Genomic DNA, 22,603 nt, shown 5'->3' with positions numbered 1-22,603 from the left:
ACGCTATGTGTGCTTGTGGATTATGTGCACACTATACGTGCCTATAAATAGTGTGTGTGTGTGTGTGTGTGTGTGTGTGTGTGTGTGTGTGTGTGTGTGTGTGTGTGTGTGTGTGTCTTCACTTCCTACTGTTATTGTGGTCTTCAGTCCAGAGACTCGTTTGATGCAGCTCTCCATGCTACTCTATCCTGTGCAAGCTGCTTCATCTCCCAGTACCTACTGCAACCTACATCCTTCTGAATCTGTTTAGTGTATGCATCTCTTGGTCTCCCTCTATGAGTTTTACCCTCCACACTGCCCTCCAATACTAAATTGGTGATCCCTTGGTGCCTCAGAATATGTCCTAACAGGCGATCCTTTCTTCTAGACAAGTTGTACCACAAATTTCTCTTCTCTCCAATTATATTCAGTACCTCCTCATTAGTTGTGTGATCTACCCATCTAATCTTCAGCATTCTTCTGTAGCACCACATTTCGAAAGCTTCTATTCTCTTCTTGTCTAAACTATTTATCGTCCACGTTTCACTTCGATACATGGCTACACTCCATACAAATACTTTTAGAAACGAGTTCCTGACATTTAAATCTATACTCGATGTTAACAAATTTCTCTTCTTCAGAAACGCTTTCCTTGCCCTTGTCAGTCTACTTTTTTACATCCTTTCTACTTCGAACATCATGAGTTATTTTGTTCCCCAAATAGCAAAACTAACTCACTGCTTTAAGCATCTCATTTCCTAATCTAATTCCCTTAGCATCATCCGATTTAATTCGACTACATTCCATTATCTCGTTTTGCTTTTGTTGATGTTCATCTTATATCCTCCTTTCAAGACACTGTCCATTCCGTTCAGCTGCTCTTCCAGGTCCTTTGCTGTCTCTGACACAATTACAATGTCATCAGCGAACCTCAAAGTTTTTGTTTCTTCTCCCTGGATTACAATACCTACTCCAAATTTTTCTTTTGTTTCCTTTATTGCTTTCTCAATATACAGAGTTAATAACGTTGGGGAGAAGCTACAACCCTGTCTCACTCCCTTCCTAACCACTGCTTCCCTTTCATGCCTCTCGACTCTTATAACTGCCATCTGGTTTCTGTACAAATTGTAAATAGTCTTTCGCTCCCCATATTTTACCCCTGTCACCCTTAGAATTTGAAAGCGAGTATTCCATTCAACATAATCAAAAGCTTTCTCAAAGTCTACAAATGCTAATAATGTAGGTTTGCCTTTCCTTAATCTTTCTTCTAAGATAAGTCGTAAGGTCAGTATTGCCTCACGTGTTCCAACATTTCTACAGAATCCAAACTGATCTTTCTTGAGCTCAGTTTCTACCAGTTCGCGTTAGTATTTTGCAGCTGTGACTTATTAAACTGATAGTTCAGTAATTTTCACATCTGTCAACACCTGCTTTCTTTGGAATTATTATATTCTTCTTGAAGTCTGAGGGTATTTCGCCTGTCTCGTACATCTTGCTCAGCAGATCGTAGAGTTTTGTCAGGACTGGCTCTCCCAAGGCAGTCAGTAGTTCTAATGGAATGTCGTCTACTCCTGGGGCCTTGTTTCGGCTCAGGTCTTTCAAGTGTTCTGTCAAACTCAACACGCAGTATCGTATATCCCATTTCATCTTCATCTACATTCTCTTCCATTTCCATAATATTGTCCTCAAGTAGATCGCCCTTGTATAGACCTTTTATATACTCCTTCCACCTTTCTGCTTTCCCTTCTTTGCTTAGAACTGGCTTTCCATCTGAGCTCTTGATATTCATACAAGTGGCTCTCTTTTCTCCAAAGGTGTCTTTAATTTTCCTGAAGGCATTATCTATCTTACCCCTAGTGAGATAAGCCTCTACATCCTTACATTTGTCCTCTAGCCATCCTGTCAATCTCATTTTTGAGATGTTCGTATTCCTTTCTGCCAGCTACATTTTTATATTTTCCCCTTTCATCAATTAAATTCAATATTTCTTCTGTTACCCAAGGATTTATACTAGCCCTAGTCTTTTTACCTACTTGATCCTCTGCTGCCTTCACTACTTCATCCCTCAGAGCTACCCATTCTTCTTCTACTGTATTTCTTTCCCCCATTCCTGTCAATTGTTCCCTTATGCTCTCCCTGAAACTCCGTTGAAAATCTGGTTTAGTCAGTTTATCCAGGTCCCATCTCCTTAAATGCCCACCTTTTTGAAGTTTTTTCAGTTTTAATCTACAGTTCATAACCAATAGATTGTAGTCAGAGTCCACATCTGCTCCTGGGAATGTCTTACAATTTAAAACCTGGTTCCTAAATCCCTCTCTTACCACTATATAATCTATCTGGCTCCTTCCAGTATCTCCAGGCTTCTTCCATGTATACAACCTTCTTTCATGATTCTTGAACCACTTGTTAGCTATGATTAAGTTATGCTGTGTGCAAATTTGTACCAGGCGGCTCCCTCTTTCATTCCTTACCTCCATTCGATATTCACCTACTATGTTCCCTTCTCTTCCTTTTCCTACTATCGAACTCATACATCTTGCTCACGAGAGGCAGAGTTTTGTCACGGCTGGTAGTTTAAATTTCTCGTATATACTGTATATAGAAAGTGTTTAAAATTGTTAATATTGTGCATGGAACTAAAGGGGGAAATGTGGTATTTAAGTTCTTCTATCAAAAATGGATATTGTATGTTACATTTGTAAATAAATCCAGAAAAGAAAAGTGCTTAATAAAGAAGATACTGTTAACAATTGTATTGCAAAGGAAATTGTCACTAATAAACTTAACTGTTAGTTAAATTGTTATCTCATTATTATTATTATTTCCGAACTGTTTCAGTATACAACTTTTGTTTATAATAATTTATGTATAACAAATTCTGAACATCTTCCCCTGATGCACACTTTTGTTAGTTAGTTACTTACATGTTCCGTTGATCAATCTCACGGTAACTGTTATGTTGTGGAACATGTCAAGTGTATAAGGAATTTATTCATGAATGAAAGCGGTTTTTCTTCTCTCTTTTTTTTAAGCAGTGAAGAGCCTAGCAACTGAACTCGTTGTTAAGGACGATAAGGAGGAGTTGGAGCTTAAATCATATTTGTCCATAAGGGAAGAGGAGGTGTTTCCCCACATTTTAAAGTGCTCCCATTTGCTGAGTGACAGAAGGGGTTTCCCGCAAATTTAATGTCACACAAGAGTATGTGCCTAATATCGACTTAGATCACGATCTAGTCTAGTTGCCTGAGACACACAGATAGGACATGGGTTCTCCTGGCTGACCTTATCATTTGCGGCTTATGCCCAGAGGGAGGGGGACAACATTGAATGTAACAAATACAAATGAGGAACCTGACAAAAGAATCCCTATTATTGACCTTGAGATAACGCCATTTACCGTTCCTATCCTGGTATTGCATAACTACTGAACCTTCAAATCGCATCCCTTCAAAGTCTGTTACCCTAAGATAAGTGTTGCTTTAAATCTAGAACACCCTACATACATACTCTCGACATCGTATGTCTCCGACATAACTATGTCGGAAACTGTCTAAGGCGGATAATGGCAATGTTGCCCGGTTTCTGCAAGAAGCGAATATGCAGATAGAAGTCAGCACGACTCACGCCCGGTACTCACAGCTTTACTTCTGCCAGTATCCGTCTCCTACCTTTCAAACTTTACAGAAGCTCTTCTGCGAAACATGCAGAACTCACCGGGAGTGAGTCGTGTTTCGGTAGCTCAGTTGGTAGAGCACTTGCCCGCGAAAGGCAAAGGTCCCGAGTTCGAGTCTCGGTCTGGCACACAGTTTTAATCTGCCAGGAGTTTCATATCAGCGTACACTCCGCTACAGAGTGAAAATCTCATTCTGGAAACATCCCCCAGGCTGTGGCTAAACCATGTCTCCACAGTATCCTTTCTTTCAGGAGTGCTAGTTCTGCATGTTTCGCAGAAGAGCTTCTGTAAAGTTTGGAAGGTAGGAGACGGATACTGGCAGAAGTAAAGCTGTGAGTACCGGGCGCGAGTCGTGTTTCGGTAGCTCAGTTGGTAGAGCACTTGCCCGCGAAAGGCAAAGGTCCCGAGTTCGAGTCTCGGTCGGGCACACAGTTTTAATCTGCCAGGAGTTTCATATCAGCGTACACTCCGCTACAGAGTGAAAATCTCATTCTGGAAACATCCCCCAGGCTGTGGCTAAACCATGTCTCCACAGTATCCTTTCTTTCAGGAGTGCTAGTTCTGCATGTTTCGCAGAAGAGCTTCTGTAAAGTTTGGAAGGTAGGAGACGGATACTGGCAGAAGTAAAGCTGTGAGTACCGGGCGCGAGTCGTGTTTCGGTAGCTCAGTTGGTAGAGCACTTGCCCGCGAAAGGCAAAGGTCCCGAGTTCGAGTCTCGGTCTGGCACACAGTTTTAATCTGCCAGGAGTTTCATATCAGCGTACACTCCGCTACAGAGTGAAAATCTCATTCTGGAAACATCCCCCAGGCTGTGGCTAAACCATGTCTCCACAGTATCCTTTCTTTCAGGAGTGCTAGTTCTGCATGTTTCGCAGAAGAGCTTCTGTAAAGTTTGGAAGGTAGGAGACGGATACTGGCAGAAGTAAAGCTGTGAGTACCGGGCGCGAGTCGTGTTTCGGTAGCTCAGTTGGTAGAGCACTTGCCCGCGAAAGGCAAAGGTCCCGAGTTCGAGTCTCGGTCGGGCACACAGTTTTAATCTGCCAGGAAGTTTTTATACTAGAAATCCTGACCAATGTGTAGTGAGTGTGCAGTGTGAGTGGGGAGGTGTTTAAAGGTCACTTTTTGATGTTTTTCTTGCACTTCTCGGAAACCGCAAGTTCTTGTACAAAATAAAACCACATTAAATTTGCTACAAAAAGGGTCCAATTTTTTTCTCTAGGTAGTTTCTGTTTTGCACGGAAAGTCGCATATTACTAAAAATAGTGTGTTAATGTTATAACATTATTGTTAAATAAAGTGGCTTAAGAACAAATATTGAATAAAAATTAAAATTGTAGAGCAGCCGTGAATCGTATGTAATTTTCCTTTGTTTTGGCATGTTTCACTCGACTAATGCGAACATCTTATGAAATTACATAGTCGAGAGCTACATATTACAAATACCGTGCTGTATGTGGAGATGCCGTATGATGGGCAATTAATTAAAAAATGAAACATCCTTCGACCATATATACTAGTAGACTGGCCTTGCTGTGCAGAAGCTATACAGCTGGTGTGGCTCCAACATAAACCACTTGACTGTTGGCAAAACGTGGCGGGATTTCAAATCAGCAGTCTGCCATCCTATGTTTGTATCGTATTTTCCCCACATTTCCCATTTGACTGTCAAACGCTTCCAACAAAAATTACTTTTTATTTGCGAAAAATTATGCCAGAACTACATTTGACCTGGATTTGTTCACAGTACCATTTATAAAATCTAACAAATACATCGAACGCCACTCTGGTGCGCAGTGGGACGAAATTATCATAAACTATCAATTAAAGTAAAATTTCGTTAAAATTCTTTTAAACAGTAAGAGTGGGCTCGTGTCAAAACTTTAAACCTTGGATTCGCTCTAGTCACTTATAAAAGAAAATGAGATATGGGAATCATATCAACTATAGGTGCCAAAATTTTCAGTATCAATTTTAGATGTACTTCAAAGGTTCATTTCCCAATATTTTTACAAAAGTTTAAACTATCAGTTTAAAAAAAAATGATATTTTAGATGAAAGGCGAGACTTTCGAGTTTCAGAAAATAATTTTGGAGCTTACATTTATTTAATAGTATTAGAAGGTAGAAAAATTCTCTTAATGTGTCAACTGTAGGTGTTCTTACCTTATTATAATCTCACTTGAATATACAAATCCTTGCTATCTGTGGGCTATTAAGTGCCTCAAAATGAATAATGCATACACCAAAGTGAATATTGTGCACCGTAGTAAAAGATGTCAATTATGACTCAAGAAACACCTATATAATTTCACCTGAAACAGTATTACAGCTCTCAATTTAACCAGGACAGGCCAGTTCCAAGAGACTATACAATGATTTTAATTTTTTAACAGGTATTTTTCACAGTTGATGAAAACAATCTCAAGGAAAACTCTTTTCAAGGTTAAAACACTGTTGTCAACTTCTGTCTTAAGGTACTCATTCTGTGGGGAAACAAACTGCAAAATAATTCCCACACTGAACTGTGACAGTATATAATTTTTTAATAAAACTATCTAAGGGACACTTTTCACTCCTAATATTGCCAAATTGTACTGACCCTCTTCCAGATTAAGAGCTATTTTCCAGGGCACAAACAGGTTAGAGCTCATCTGCCAAAACAAAAACATTTGGCAGTCTCTCAGTACAACAAGAATAGGGGCTGTTATTTTAGAAAAATAATGCCAGTACAGTGATCTGATTTTGTTCAGACACTGTGTGGGATCATGAGGAAATTTTTCCTTGCCTCTGCATAATAATCATGTGGGCATAAATCAAATAAAACTCCCCTTTAATGACATTTTAATGATTATCATTGCAGTTTGTGAACAATTTGAATAGTTTACTATAAATGCAGCAGAAAACAATTAGCCAATGTAGAGGTTAAAAACTCACTTTTTTTAACAGAAATTTTAGGCTTACCTTAGGAGTACCCTTTACAGATAGGAAAAGTTGTTCTTACACTGAAAAGTGAGGTCTGTTTTCTGCAGAGTTCATAAACTGCCAATGCCATGCATAATGTCACATATTCATGACATTTTGTACCAAATTTTGGAAATTGTTGCATATGAATGAAATATATATACCTGTACTTGCTTCACTCAAACAGCATTCCGAATTTCTTATTGAAAGCTTATGCGACAAATCCTTAGTACCTGGTGTCTGTAGTGGATGCATACTGCCAGAGGTGAACACTAACCATTGCAGTAACAACTGAGGTAATAGAAATACTTTTGTGCTTGGCACTGCAATGATACTTACAAACATGCACTGCCAACATCATGCACAATCTCACAATTTCACTAAGTTCCTTAGCAAATTTTGAAAGCTGTTGCATATGAATGAAATATATGTACCTGTACATGCTTCACTACTGAACTTTGTATTACAATCTCGTCTGACAAATCCTTACTACCTGGTTGCTATTACGTATCTATAGCAGACACAATTTACCGAAGTGAACACAATCCATTGCACCAACTACAGATGACTAAGAATCAAGAAACTGGTTTAAACTTTTACGTGAAACAACTTTTGGGGGTTTGAGTTTCCATAGATAAAAGAAACACATGTGGATTCTTTCAAGTGCTTTTCTCATTTTAAATTTATTACACTTTTCTCTCAGTGGCTGCAAGTATTCAAAGAAAACTAACATCTCTTGGGAAAAAATAAATACTCAGAAAAAATTAACTCAATACTTCATTTCACAACATTATTTTATTTCTTCTTGTGTAGACATCATGGTTGAAACATTAATAATAATAATAAACAACATAGCCTTGGCAATTATTAACTCTAATGTAATAGTGATCAGGCATAGAATATTTAATGTCCCTTAAACAGCAAAGTTTTTGTGTATAAACTCCTCACACAATCTTTCTGGAATGTTTCTGTCACAGGCTTTCCAAAATGGTAATTTCTAATTTTAAAATACTCAAATAAAATTGATTTAATTAGAGCATTTCTGTGATTTTCTGTTGGTTCAAAGTCCATAATATGTTCGTTGATGGATTGAAAAACACTACAATTAACATCTGCCATAGCACATGAAACAAGAACAAGCATAACATTTTTCTTTTGCAACATTCCCTTCGCCTGTTGCAACCGATAAGCTTGCTCTGCTGCTTTGCAAATTTTAATAACGACAGCAGAAGGCGTAACTAAACCTGTTGTAACCACAGAAAAGCCAAGTCTAAATGCAGTTGTTCTCAGACGATACACCAGAAATCATACGGGGAGATAGAGTTAACAGGGGACGCCAGGCGTGTCAGAGGGGTCACAAAAGATAACGACGCAGCCAAATAGCCGAGGCGGCGGTCCAAGCGGCCAGGCAGCTGCGCGTGATAAGCAAGGAAGCAGACTCAGCTATTAAGATAAACAGGGCGCTCTGGGCAGGTCCCTTAATAAACAATAACTTGCAGTATCAACACTCTTGGCTAGAGGGAGAAGTCTGGGAGCGGAGAGAGAAAGAAAGAGGGCCCTAGGTGGGGACCGCACTACGTCATGAGGAGCCAATGAAGGGCTCAGGACGCAGTGCGTGACCATATAGGGAGAGGCCCCTCTACCCCTCCACCCAGCTTCTGAAGAAAAGTACTGAAGTTAATACTAAAACAATCCCTAATAAGGAAAAGTTGCACTCGACGCTACATCATGCCAAGCGCTGGCGGGGTCGAAGGGGAAGAGCTAACAAAAGTCGGAGGCACGCCGCTCCGGGGATCTCTCTCTCTCGGGTTTAAGCAGCGACGGTAGTCAGCGTGAGTAGCAGCCGACTTGGGCTGAGGGCGGGCTGCAGGCAGACAGTTGGAGATAGTCGCCGATGAGCGTTTAGGCAGCGACCGCGGGACTCTGACGTAGGGTGCTAGTGTGGGCAGCAAAGTGCTGGAAAGTTCTATCAGGCAGCCAGAACGGTGGAAGTCAGTCACCGTCTCTGTAATGGGCTTGGCTATTCTGTAGGTACAATCACTACGCAGTTAGGGTGATCTGTATTCTTTATGAATAAATTAGAACTTTTATAACGTCCATACGAGTTTACTTCTACCAAAATCCTAGCCTTGTACCTTCACACCAGGGAATTTAACATCTTAGCCAGATCAAAAGTCTCCCTCTCAATTAGGTCAACCAGCTAATTTCCGTTTACGAACTGTGTCGCTCAATCCCTCGCAAAACCCACGCTTGGGACGCGACAAACCTCCCACATTCTTTCTTCTGATTAGTCCAATGTCACTGTCCACTGCCCCACACAAGGAATTTGCACATTCTACACAATGTACTGACTTAGTCAATTTGCGCACAATGAATCCTGCTATGTATGCAACAACATTCCGTACATAATTTGACAGCTGTTCAAATGAGGTAGCAGAAATGCTGTATGACTGATCATGAGAGACTGATGCAACATCTATGCCTAACTTCTCTGAATTACAATTGATAGCTGATGTAAATGGGTTAGATTGCATCACACCCAGTCCAGAAAATACACTGAAAATGTGTCTATGTGGTCCTGTAGTAATTTATATGTAAGCAAGAAATTTAGTTTTGGTTGAGAGCTGTCTATGAGGGAGACATATTTTTCTTAGGCTCTGTATACATACAAGAAAGCCAAGGAAACCAGTCTTTCTGTTAGTATACAAAATAGATGTCCCATTAGCCTCAAGTCTCAGCTCCTTAATATATTTTTCCACTTCATCAAGAAACGGTAAAATATGGCCAGCTGTCTGCATTGACAGAGGTGATTTATACCCTTTGGACAGGAGATTACTACTATTGAAACAATCAAAAAGGTTGTTCATTGTACTTATAAATTTAACTGTATGTTAACATCCTTTAAAGTCAGCTAGCTGCAAATCTTTGTCAAGGAATTCTAGAGCATTAGCTACACTAACACTAAATGGTTGCACAGCAATCCTTACATTCATTTTATGACAATTCCACTCAACATGTTTTGTTCTTACTTTTGTAGCAGCCAGAAGTTTCTCCACTTTTTGCAGCTCATGTAATTTTAATTCATAATCCCATTTTACTGGATTTCTGTTTCCATCGAAAATGACACCTTTACCAGCTAATGTATTGCGTATTAACTTGAACATGTGACATGGATCAAGGAATATGCGAACATCATCCTTACATAGAGGGTGTTTAAAAAAAAGATTTCATTCTGCACGTTGAAAGACAGGCCCCTAACTTGTCTACCATTGCAGTGTTTATGTGAGCACCATCAAAAGTAACAGAAATTACTTCTACTCCAGCATCATATGTAAATTTCAAAGCCTCCTTAAGTAGATTTGATTTTTCAACAGCACCCAGGCCATTGACTAAGAAATAGACAATTGGAATTTTCCATGAACCATTAACAGCAGTCAACATGAATATTAACGGCTCATTTGCAACAGGCAGATTGTCATTGTCAAGATCTGTACCATAATCTATGTAACCAATAAACCTATTTCCACAAAATTCAACATGCTTCCTTATGACAATCTCATCAAATGACATGGCACAAAGCAGTTTCTTACCTTTGCTAATGAGTTCCTGACTATTCTAAGTGCTATTGCTGCTTCTTTACTGAAACCAGGATCCCCATCAACAACACTGTACCATTTTCTTAATGTTCGTGGATGTGGCAGTGATGTTTTAAAATTTTTCCTTACATAGCTATATGCCTTGCTACTGTAAAAATTTAGTGTTAGAGCAAAGGTCCGAAGAGCTGCTGGATACATATTTGCTTCTTTACCTTTACTGACATGTTGGAGCAACTCCGAAGTACCGGGTGGCAACATCTGATAGCAAAAAGCCACATCATTTAAGCATAAGTATTCCAACCTGCAATCAGTCATACATTTTAAAAATGACAGGCATTGTAAATATACTTGCCTTTAGTAAATTAGCCAGGGATTCATTTACAACACGATTATTTTCAAGATTATTTATCAAAGATTCCAAAGACAAGACTTTCTTCTTCATCCCACGAGATTACCGCTGCAAATTCTTCAATTTTCTGGCTTTGATGCTAATCTGCCGTCTTGCCACATCTATCACTTTTTCTGCTATGCCAGGAGTACACAAATAGCTATTCGAAAAGTCCCAAATATACCCGAAACTTTTGTTTTTCGGGTTGTTCGTTTCCATATCGCATAACGTCACTGTAAACAAAACAAAAATGCATGTTTTGAGGTATAATTTGTGGGCGAAGCATGTCCGAAATGGCACTTAACGTAACGTGCTACAGTTCTATTCCAATACAATATCTTACTAACTCGCAGTTGTTACACACGTTCTAACAACATTCAGACTTACAGGCATTAGAAGCACAGATTTCAGAAGACGAGGCATCATCTAACGCCTTCTAGTGTGTAATTTACTGAGCTTAGGGCTCTTCGATTTCATATGCTCCGGAAAATCGAAAAGTGTCGGGATAGCATCACTTCTTAGCCAATTCCCTCCAGTCTTAGCCCTATAAAAACATCAGGTTTAAAAATGACAAACATTGTAAATACAAATTATAAGTATACATTGTAAATAATAACTAACTTATCAAAACATTTCTCCTCGAAGTGCTTCGAGCAAAGGCGCGTTTGTGCAGATGGCGTAAATTTTTTCCGCTTCAGGGCCTGTATCCAAAGCTGCCTTCGGTTTTCATCCTTAGGGAACCTATGAGCAGGAACGAGAAACAGTTATACTTACTTCTGTAACCGAATTATCACAGATACTTTCCAAAATGTAGTATGAGTCTGCCTGTAAGGCACCACTTTCAACACTTTAATTTACGTGATACTCTATTTCAAGTGTAAAAAGCATATAAAAGTCACTTCAGCAGATTTCAATAAACGCATCTGTACTATCATAGAAACACTTACACGTGAAATGTAATGCCATTTTCCCCGACAAAACGCTGAGTTCAGCCATAAGCGCAACACAAAACAACCGTGTTTTGCCAACATTCACGTGACTTCAGCCCAGAGATGTTGGAGCCACGAAAATGACGTCGGGGCGAGACTATTATATTTATGGTCGAAGGAAACATACGAATTGTGTCATCCCATGGAGGCTTTCACGGCCGGCGTTTTCATCAGTAAACACTTCCGGGCTAAATTGCCGTCGGCTCACCTCGGAAGATGTTCTCCGTAGAACGAAATGTCAGGGAGAAGAAGTTATACAGATCGACCACGGCAATTTAGACCGGAAGTGTTACTGATGATTCGAATTGTATGTTATCTCTTCCGTGGATAGTCTTTGGTATACTTATCTTTGACAAGCGCGGCAAGAAGCGATTTAGAAATACTGAAATAGTAATCTGTATATGTGATGTTCGTTGTGAAACTGTGTTCCTGTAACAGCCGACATGTCCTTGTGTGAGTCTCAAGAGAATGTGAACATATATTTTGTTATTCCTCGACACTGTTCGTCGGAGGAATCGTGTTCAAATGATATGAAGTCCGCGTACACGGTAATGAAACCAACTTATACATTGTCACATTATTCAAAAGAATGTTAGCTTTTAGACTTGTGCGTAGAATAATACAAAGCACAATTATTGCCTTTGCTTAAATGGCTCCAATGGTACATTGTTTGCTTTCGTTTTTGCGTTTGGGAACCACATTGCTACTGAGAAATAATTCGTTTTGTGAAATTAAAATGTTCTGTAGATCCCAGTACCGCGCCACTAACTGCTTACGATTCTTTATTGAATGTATATATTAGCCTAACTTCGATCTTCTTTAACAGCTATTATTTTTATTGGGCTAATGTACTGTTACTTCCTGACAGTCTGAGTTCCAGAATCTGCGTGGAAGATTTATTTTCATTCGGTGTTTGCGCTCTGTAAGACTTCAAAATGCCCCTTAATAAATACAAAGATTTCAGAAATGAAAATATTCTGAAGAGAGTGACAGTTTTTCTGAAGTGTAGGCCACAGAGGATTATAACAGTCCCCACAGATCAGCTGTTTATCAGCTGTGCTTATATGTCGTAGCCAACAACAGTGTATATGAATCTACTCGAAAGAACGTTAGTGATATGCTTGCTCGTATGTTATGCACACCTGTGCTTCAAAATTTAAAGAAAAAAATATTTTTGTCGTAATTCCGGGGAATTTGGACTTTATATATTTTTTTGGTTGTGGCTTATTGAGGACCACATGGGAAAAATAATTCCTCATTTATCCTTCCTTTCTCCCCAGTAGCTTTTCATTTTTCCCAGTGTAGTTCTTGGATTCATCTGTCTGTGTTGCGCCTGTCTTGTTTCTCTGCTGGATGGCCTTGAAGCTTTTTACCATTGCTCTGAACATTTCTTTTTCATATTTCTTTCCATTTCCTGTAGGTCTGCTGTAACTTATTTGATTCATGTCACTAATGTTTGTGGGTTTCTGCCAGAAAAGCTAAAAATTGTTGTTGTTGTTTTCCCTCCTAGGCGTGTTTTAGGTGTTCATAGAGTGCACCTCTTTTTCTCGTTGTCTGATACTGTCTATTATGACATAAACTGATTTATTGCTCCTTAATTTTCATTGCTCATTTCTGGTCCTAAGATTTTCCTGAGTCTTTCCATTTCCTTTTTTTTCCCCCAACTGTTTTGCTGTAGGCTAGGGTATTTAACGAAAAGCATTATGAAAGGCATTCTTGTCTAGTGACATGTTGTAGCGCTAGAGTTTTGTGTTTAAGGACGAGGATTTATTATTAGGCTACATAACTAAAAGTTTAGTGAAAAGCCACTTCCATTTTTCCATGTCATTGCTAAGTTAACATGTTATCTAAAGCATTCAGTTCTATTATTTCACATAAGTTTTTAAAATTTGTGGTCATTTTTATTGTTTCATAATCAGCTTCCATATTATTGGTGCCTTCTTTGCGTCTGTCATGCACTGGTTTTTCAGATTAGGTTAGATTAGATATACTTTCATTCCAATTGATCCGTAGTGAAGAGGTCCTTCAGGATGTAGAACATGTCTGAAAAACAATACATAACAAATATTTACAATTCAAACAAATAAGCTAATGTACCATTCCACAGGCCCCAAGTGGAATGACGGTCATTTTTTAATGACCATTATATGAAAGGATCATTTTACAAATACCAATGCACTGAATTTAAAATAAAAAAAAAAATTTATTTATAAGGTAATGAATATGTAATACAACTACTATAATACTTAAACTGAATTTCATTGGTTGTTCAGCTTTTTAAGGCTGCTGGCAAGTTATTGAAAATGTGTGTTCCAGAATAATGCACACCTTTTTGTGCAAGAGTAAGTGAATTTAAATCTTTGTGAAGATTATTCTTATTTCTAGTATTGATTCCATGAATTGAGATGTTGGTTTGAAAAAATGATATATTTTTAATGACAAATTTCATTAAAGAATAAATATATTGGGAAGCAGTAGTTAGTATCCGTAGTTCCCTGAACAGGCTTCTGCAGGATGTTCTTGAGTTCACACCACATATAACTTTTACTGCACGTTTTTGTGCCTGGAATAATTTAGCTTGGCTTGATGAATTACCCCAAAAAATTCAGAACAAAAAGAGGATAGGTTCCTTATACAGAAATACGTAAAAAAGTCTAATAAGCATCGGCTCCAAATTGCTCCTGAAGATGTATGACCACTTATTTGTCTTCAATATGATAAAACAGATTTCATTTACTGCACCGTCTTTACTTTCCATATTTTGAGAGGAGGCAGTATTGATAAAGGAAAATGTTCAGTAAACATGGGGTCTAGGTTGCATACTTAAAGAGATGTGATCACTTGTTCGTCTTTGCTTATGTGAAATATCTCTTCTGCTGAACAAGATGCTCTAAACTCTGAAAATAAACATTTTAGAGCCACTTTTTACTAGACCTTTTTTTCTTGTTTTGGTCCATACTACCTTCTCCCAAAATATGAAGAGCAAAGACCTTGCTTAGAAGGGATGTTCATAATATTGAATATGAAAAAGTGCTCATCTCTCAGGTTGCCCTCTTTCCTCCTAATTATGATTTTTTTAAAAATGTTTATTCTTCTGTTCTTTTCCTACCTTTCCTGATTAGGCCTTCCTTATTAAGTACACAACTGAGTGCAGTGGGGACAATCAATTGCCATATCTTACACTAGTTTTGTTCTTAAAAGCTGTGGTGATTTGATGTCAAATTCAATTTTGTATTTTTAATGTGTCTAATATAATTGCAACTAATTTGTCAACTCCAGACACTCTTTAGTATGTTGGATGATAATTCTCGATCAGTCTAATCCTACGCTCTTTCGAAATCTGCAAGTGTTACATAAAGGCTTTTTGCTCTCATTCTGCAATGCCTTATTAAATCTTCTGCATGTAAAATGTTTTAATTTGTCCTAGGTGCTCTCCTAATTCCTGATTTTGTGGGATTTCAGTCAATGTTGTAATTGTTTTTAAAGCATTTTGTAACTCACTGGTAAGAAGGAATTTCCTGTGTAGTTACTGGGGTCTCCTTTTTGTTGTGAACTGTTTCCCAATCTTCTAGTCTAGTTTCTGTATCCCAGACTTCCTAAAAAATATCTATGTTGCTTCCTGATTGTTCCAACATCTGCAATTTCCCACATTTCAGCAGATATTGAATCTTGTTTCATTCTTCAGATCTATAATGATATTTTAGATTTCTGCTGTGCTGGAAGGTTTTGAGGTTTTGAAAGCACATGCAGGATTTTGTTCTATAAAGTTGGTTCTTTACAATATTTGTTCTTCAAATACATTGCTAATATTTAAAGGTTCTCTTGATTCTTTGGGGCTAATTTTCCTTCTTCAGTTTTGAATGCAATGATGCGGGAGCATACTTTCGAAAGGCCACACTTGCAGCAGTGCTGTGTCGTCCGCAGAGGGCTCCTCGGCCTCAGTTCTTTGTGTGTGTTCCTGCAGCTCTTTGTATACATAATTGGTTCCTGCTGAGTGTTACTTAAATACTGTGTTCAGGTTATTAATACTTCTATGGAATAAAGTTGTGTTCAGTCTGTTGGTTGTATACTTAATTACAACATGATTGGCAACAAGTGTGGTCCTGTTCTCTGTGCAAATTTCTACTCTGGGTGGTCCACCATGTATTCTCACTATGGCTGATGATGTTACAGAGGACATTTTAAGTTGGTTGGTCAAACAGCTAGAAACAGGTGCTGTACAATCAAATTCAGGTACCTGAGTCACTGGCTTCTGTTTTGTCTAGCCAGCATGCTCCCCAGTCTGTGTCACCTTTGTTTTGCCCTCCACAGCACACATGGTTTATCCACCTCCCTTTTCTACGAATGATGAAATTGTCAAGGAATGGGATGTTTACGACAAAACTTTCATGGGTTTGGGATGGTTGACGCTATTTTATGTCACACCTTGTTCATTTTGTGGATATCACCAATGTCAACCCCCCACCCCTGTGGGTTAGGGGGTTAGAATAAGCCCGTGGTGTTCCTGCCTGTCATAAGAGGCAACTAAAAGGAGCCTCAAATGTTTCGGCGTACATGTGATGGTCCCCTCTCGGGTTTGACCTCCATATTTCCAAATTCTTCCAAAGAGCGAGTCAATTGGGGAAGGGCGCCTTACGTGGTGCATTGTGTCCATCGTGCCTTGAGACCTTTAGCCAGCTTTCTCGTTGTCGCATTGCCATTCCGCTTGTTCTCCATCTCTTGGATGAGGATACATGCCTGGGTGCGATTTCCACCATGCGCTGTGCATTGTTGCTTTTTGCGGAGACGATGACCATGGACTTCGTTGCACCTAATATCCAGCATGGTAGCCAGTCTGTTGTGGTGGGGCCACCATGTACCCTGTTGGTTGTAGCCCCCGACAACACAGGGATCGCTCTGCTGATGCCTGCACCTTTAACTTCCCATGTATGCCAAGGAGCAGATGCCTATCTCCCTGGGGCATTGGGACTCCCAGCAATGGTCATCCTGGCAGGTGGCCCTTGCTGAGGCTGGGTGGCGCCCATGGGGAGGGCCCTTGGTTGGAGTGGGTGGCATCAGGGCGGATGTCCCGCAATGAAGCGTGATAAATTGGTTCTTGCTGGTGGCCAGCCAACAGCAGTCTCTAAGCGTTCTTGGGCTCGGTTCAACTCTGAAATATGATCCCAAATCGTTCCCCTCCTTGGCCACACCTTGGGAGGAGCGTAAGACTCAGGATGGCAGTAACACTTACTCACCCTGGTTCCTAGTTTGTACGAGAGCTGATGGGAAGTCTTCCATGGCAACAAAGCTTTAATTCTTCGTAGAACATTTAGAGGACAAGTTTCGGGAGGTGGAGGGCTTGTCCAAAATGTGCTCTGAGTCAGTATTTGTAAAAACGGCATCCTCTGCCCAGTTACGAAGGTTACTTGCTTGTGACAAGTTGGGGAGATGTTTCAGTAACCATCACGCTCCATAAGAGTTTAAATATGGTCCAGGGTATTATTTTCCATAGGGATCTCCTTTTGCAGTCTGATGACAAGCTGCGCACCAGTTTAGAGCGTCTTTGTGTTCATTTCGTCTGGCATGTTCATCGGGGACCAAAGGATAATCAGATTGCTACCAGTGCCTTCATCTTGGCCTTCGCGGGTGATACATTACCGGAGAAGGTCAAGGTGACGGTCTACTGCTGCAATGTAAAGCCCTATATCCCTCCCCCAATGCGGTGCTTTAAGTGCTGAAAGTTTGGCCATATGTCTTCCCGATGTACTTCCAGTCTCACATCTCGAAATTGCGGATGCCTATCACATCCCAATACTCCATGTGCCCCGCCTCCCATCTGTGTCAATTGCGGAGATCATCATTCACTATGCTCGCCAGACTGCAGGATCTTCAGAAAGCGCGGAAAATCGTGGAATATAAGACCCTGGGCCAACTGACCTATACTGAGCCTAAGACGAAATATGAATGACTCCATCGAATTCCAGTTGGCTCACTGAGCCACCCCCTTGTGGGTTCGGGGGTAAGAATAGGCCCACGGTATTCCTGCCTGTCGTAAGAGGCGACTAAAAGGAGTCTCAAACGTTTTGGCCTTGTGAGATGGTCCCCTAACGGGTTTGACCTCCATCTTTCTAAATTTTCCGAAGAGCGAGCCGATTGGGGAAGGGCGCCTTACAAGGAGCGATGTGTCCATCAAGCATTACCATCTCTAGCCAGGTTTGCCGTCATCGCTTAGCAGTCCCGCTCACCTACCATCTCTTGGGCGTGGATTTGTTCTTGGGTGCGGTTTCTTGCAGTCTGCTATGCTGTGCCGCTTTATGCGCCAATGACGATATTGGACTACATCACCTGAAATCCAGCACGGTAGCCAGTCCGTTGTGGTGGGGCCGCCATGTACCCTGTTGGTTGTAGCCCCCTGACTACACAGGGATCGCTCTGCTGATGCCAGCGCCGTTAACTCTCCACGTATGCCAAGGAGTAGATGCCTATCTCCTTGGGGCATTGGGACTCCCGGCAATGGCCATCCTGCCAGGTGGTCGTTGCTGAGGCTGGGTGGCGCCCGTGGGGAGGGCCCTTGGTCGGAGTAGGTGGCATCAGGGCGGATGACCCGCAATGAAGCGTGGTACATCATCTCTTGCTGGTGGCCAGCCGCCAGCAGTCTCTAAGCGTTCCAGGGCTCAATACAACGCAACTACATATGACCCCAAATCGTTCCCCTCCCTGGCTACACCATGGGAGGAACGAAAGACTAAGGATGCCAGCGAACCATACTCGCCCCGCTACCTGGTGTGTACGAGAGCTGATGGTGAATCCTTTACATCCATGAAGCCTCAGTTCTTCGTCGAGCACTTAGAGGACAAGTTCGGGGAGGTGGAGGGCTTGTCCAAAATGCGCTCGGGCTCGGTTTTGATCAAATCGGCGTCCTCCGCCCAGTCCCGCCGGTTACTCGATTGTAACAAGCTGGGGGATGTTCCGGTTACAATCACGCCCCATAAGAGTCTTAATATGGTCCAGGGCATAATATTCCATCGGGACCTTCTATTGCAGTCCGATGACGAGCTTCGTGCCAATTTAGAGCGGCGAGGTGTTCACTTCGTCCGGCGCGTACATCGTGGTCCAAGGGATAAGCAGGTTGCCACCGGTGCCTTCATCTTGGCCTTCGAGGTCGATACTTTACCTGAGAAGGTCAAGGTGATGGTCTATCGTTGTTACGTCAAGCCATATATCCCTCCCCCGATGCGGTGCTTTAAGTGCTGGAAGTTCGGGCATATGTCTTCCCGCTGTACTTCCGGCCTCACATGTCGAGATTGTGGACGCCCATCACATCCCGATACTCCATGTGCTCCGCCTCCCATCTGTGTAAACTGCGGAGAGCACCACTCACCTTGCTCGCCGGACTGCAGGATCTACCAGAAAGAGCGCAAAATCATGGAGTATAAGACCCTGGACCGCCTGACATACACTGAGGGCAGGCAGAAGTTCGAACGCCTCCATCCTGTTCGAATGCCTGCCTCTTACGCCGCGGCTACTACTGTTATGGCCCCATTAGCTCTCCCTCAGACTGCCACCTCTCAGAGCCGGAATGCTACACCTGCCCCCTTGATGGTGGGGGGTACTTCACTCCCTGCTGCTCCTGCACTACCTGCCTCAGGAGCAGCAACCCCCCAACCATCGGGGACATCAGTCCCCACTTCTAAGCTGGGGAAGCCCCAAACTTCCCCTGCTCGAATAGCACGGAAAGGGTCCCTTGGGTCCCTTCCTTCCCAGGTTTCCGCCTCTGGGAAGGGTGACGTCAGCCAATGGAAGAAAAGCAGACCAGCGGCTGATCGCAGGGCTTCCCGCTCCTCCTCCGTCCCGGAGACTGACTCGCTGGAGCCCTCCCAGCCAATGAAACCCAAGGACCAGAGAGACAAGACGAAGAAGAAGACCTCTAAGGCCAAGGACCACGCGGTGGCATCCACCCCACTGCTCCCTACAGGCTCTGCGTCTGGGGATGAGGTGGAGATCCGGGCGTCCGCTGAGGACCTGGATCTCGCCAGACCCTCAGACGCCATGGAAGCAGATTGTACTGGTCCTCCATCGGTGGCAGCAGGTGACCCAGTGGCGTGATCTGCCTCCTCGCCTTTATCGGACATGGACAAAGCAATACTCCAGTGGAACTGCAGCGCTTTTTTCCACCACCTTGCTGAGCTTCGCCAACTCATCAGCAGTCACCCTTTCCTCTGCATTGCCCTACAGGAAACTTGGTTTCCGGCAATGCGGACCCCTGCCCTACGTGGGTATCGGGGTTATTACAAGAACCGGGCAGCTTATGAGAGGGTATCTGGTGGAGTCTGCGTCTACATCCTTAACTCTGTCTACAGCGAATGTGTACCTCTTCACACACCTTTAGAGGCTGTCGCTGTAAGGATGTGGACGCCTCAGCCTATTACTGTCTGCAGTTTGTATCTTCCGCCAGATGGTGATGTCTCGCGTCATGTGTTGGCTGCATTGATAGCACAACTGCCTCCTCCTTTTGTGTTACTGGGCGACTTTAACGCCCATAACCCCCTGTGGGGTAGCGCCGCGATTACTGGCCGGGGTAGAGATGTCGAGACTCTTCTCTCACAGCTTGACCTCTGCCTCTTAAACACGGGAGAGCCGACACATTTCAGCGTCGTCCATGGCACATTTTCGGCCATCGACCTTTCTATCTGCAGCCCCGGACTTTCACCATCCATCCACTGGAGTGTCCATGACGACTTATGTGGTAGTGACCATTTCCCCATCTTTCTGTCACTACCACAGCGTCACTCTTCTGAACGCCCCTCCAGATGGGCTCTGAATAAGGCTGATTGGGGCTTGTTCTCCTCTCTCGCCACTATCGCACCTCCTTCCCCTGACACCATTGATGCGGTGGTTCAGTCGGTCACCACCGGCATCGTTTCTGCGGCGGCATCTGCGATTCCCTGTTCATCCGGGTCCCCTCGGAGGAGGACTGTGCCTTGGTGGGCGCCCGAGATCGCAGAGGCGATTAGAGATCGCCGGCGGGCTCTTCAACGCCATAAGCGGCACCCGTCGTTGGAGAACCTCATCGTTTTTAAACAGCTCCGTGCCCGTGCCCGACGCCTTATTCGCCAACGGAAGCAGGAGTGCTGGGAACGGTATGTTTCCACCATTGGCGTCCGTACCTCTGCATCGCAGGTTTGGGCTAAGATTAGGCGACTCCATGGCTATCGGCCGCCTGTCTCTGTCCCTGGGCTTTCGCTGAATGGAGTGGTGTGTACTGACTCCGACACGATTGCGGACCGGTTAGCAGCGCATTTTGCTTAGTGTTCCGCATCGACGAATTACTCCCGGAAAGAGCGGTTGGAAAGTTGGAGGCTTTCCTTTCACACGCGCCACGCGGAGTCGTACAATGCTCCTTTCAGCGACTGGGAATTCCAGAGTGCCCTATCTGCTTGCCCTGATACGGCTCCTGGGCCAGACCGCATCCACAGCCAGATGCTGAAACACCTCTCTGTGAATTGCAAGCGACGCCTCCTAGATGTTTTCAACCGCATCTGGGTTGAGGGTGTGTTCCCGTCTCAGTGGTGAGAAAGCATCGTCCTCCCCGTGTTGAAACCTGGCAAGAACCCGCTGGAGGTGGACAGCTACCGCCCCATAAGCCTCACCAACGTTCTTTGCAAGTTGCTAGAACGTATGGTGAGCCGGAGGTTGAGTTGGCTCCTCGAGTCTCGAGGCCTTCTGGCTCCGTCTCAGGGTGGGTTCCGCAAAGGCCGCTCTGCCGTCGATAATCTGGTCTCCCTAGAGTCTGCCGTCCGTACAGCCTTTGCACGCCGCCAACATCTGGTTGCTGTCTTCTTCGACATGCGGAAGGCGTACGATACGACTTGGCGATATCACATCCTGGCCACACTTCATGGGTGGGGTCTTCGGGGCCCGCTCCCGATTTTTATTCAGAATTTTCTGTCGTCTCGTTCCTTCCGCGTGCAAGTTGCTGCGTCCCATAGTTCCTCCCGGGTCCAGGAGAACGGGGTCCCACAGGGGTCTGTCCTCAGTGTCTCCCTGTTTTTAATTGCGATCAATGGGCTCGCTGAGGCGGTGGGATCGTCCGTCGCAGCTTCGTTGTATGCAGACGATTTCTGCCTCTACTACAGCTCCGCTGGCATTGCAGTTGCTGAGCGCCAGCTGCAGGGCGCTATCCGCAAGGCGCAGTCGTGGGCTGTAGCGCACGGCTTCCAGTTTTCGGCCGCTAAGACCTGCGTTGTGCATTTCTGCCGGCGTCGCACGGTTCACCCTGAGCCACGCCTTTACCTTGACGGTGAACCTCTTGCTGTGGTAGAGACGCATCGGTTCTTGGGACTGGTATTTGATGCCCGGCTGACTTGGCTGCCTCATATTAGGCAGCTTAAACAAACATGCTGGCGGCATTTAAACGCTCTCCGTTGCCTTAGCCACACCGGATGGGGTGCCGATCGGTCCACCCTTCTCCGGCTGTATCAAGCGCTGATCCAGTCCCGCCTTGATTATGGGTGTGTGGCTTATGGTTCGGCGCCGCCATCAGCGTTGCAATTGCTGGATCCCATCCACCACTGTGGGATCCGACTCGCCACAGGAGCATTTCGGACAAGCCCTGTTGACAGCTTACTTGTGGAGGCTGGTGTTCCTCCATTGCGGATCCGGCGCGACCGACTTCTGGCCGCTTATGCTGCCCACGTTTGTAGCTTGCCAGGGCAACCCACCCTGTTGCTCCTGCGCATCCTATTATGGGTGGAGGCTACACTCAACAACAGAGCTAGGTTAGTAATCGGCTCGTTTTACCGACCTCCCGATTCAGCAGCATTAGTGGCAGAACAACTGAGAGAAAATTTGGAATACATTTCACAAAAATTTTCTCAGCATCTGTTTAGCAAGAGTAATAGAAGGAAGATTTCATACTACCTAACAGATCAAAACGAAAATTTCTGTTCTGACACTGACAATGTTGAGTGTTTATGGAAAAAGTTCAAGGCAATCCTAAAATAACGTTTTAGGCAGGTACATGCCGAGTAAAACTGTGA

The 22,603-nt window shown here is 43.2% G+C and overlaps 1 protein-coding gene and 1 long non-coding RNA gene across 4 annotated transcripts in view; one reads left to right on the top strand and one right to left on the bottom strand.

The window, feature by feature from the left end:
- Window positions 1-9,704: 9,704 nt before the first annotated feature.
- LOC126284838 (uncharacterized) lies at window positions 9,705-11,688 on the bottom strand. 2 transcript variants are annotated; one of them, XR_007551563.1, is made up of 4 exons: window positions 11,544-11,670; window positions 11,218-11,337; window positions 10,984-11,140; window positions 9,705-10,829 (listed from the first exon to the last, which is right to left on the bottom strand). It is a non-coding gene; the product is annotated as an uncharacterized LOC126284838 (long non-coding RNA). The 2 variants fall into 2 exon arrangements; XR_007551561.1 differs by having other exon boundaries at window positions 10,984-11,337; window positions 11,544-11,688.
- A 19-nt stretch (window positions 11,689-11,707) lies between these two features.
- LOC126284798 (DNA topoisomerase 2-binding protein 1-A-like) overlaps window positions 11,708-22,603 on the top strand; it is a 290,604-nt gene continuing 279,708 nt past the window's right edge. Inside the window, exon 1 of one of the 2 annotated variants that reach the window (XM_049983964.1) lies at window positions 11,708-12,133. In XM_049983964.1, the coding sequence (XP_049839921.1) occupies window positions 12,029-12,133 (105 nt within the window). In that variant the 5' untranslated portion in view covers window positions 11,708-12,028. The remainder of the gene's footprint in view (window positions 12,134-22,603) is intronic. The other variant, XM_049983973.1, reaches the window with a different exon arrangement.

The sequence above is a fragment of the Schistocerca gregaria genome, chromosome 1, assembly GCF_023897955.1.
Source record: "Schistocerca gregaria isolate iqSchGreg1 chromosome 1, iqSchGreg1.2, whole genome shotgun sequence".
In the NCBI taxonomy this organism is placed as follows: domain Eukaryota; kingdom Metazoa; phylum Arthropoda; class Insecta; order Orthoptera; family Acrididae; genus Schistocerca; species Schistocerca gregaria.
The sequence above is the reverse complement of the archived record's forward strand: the minus strand, read 5'-3'. Positions and strand labels throughout refer to the sequence as shown.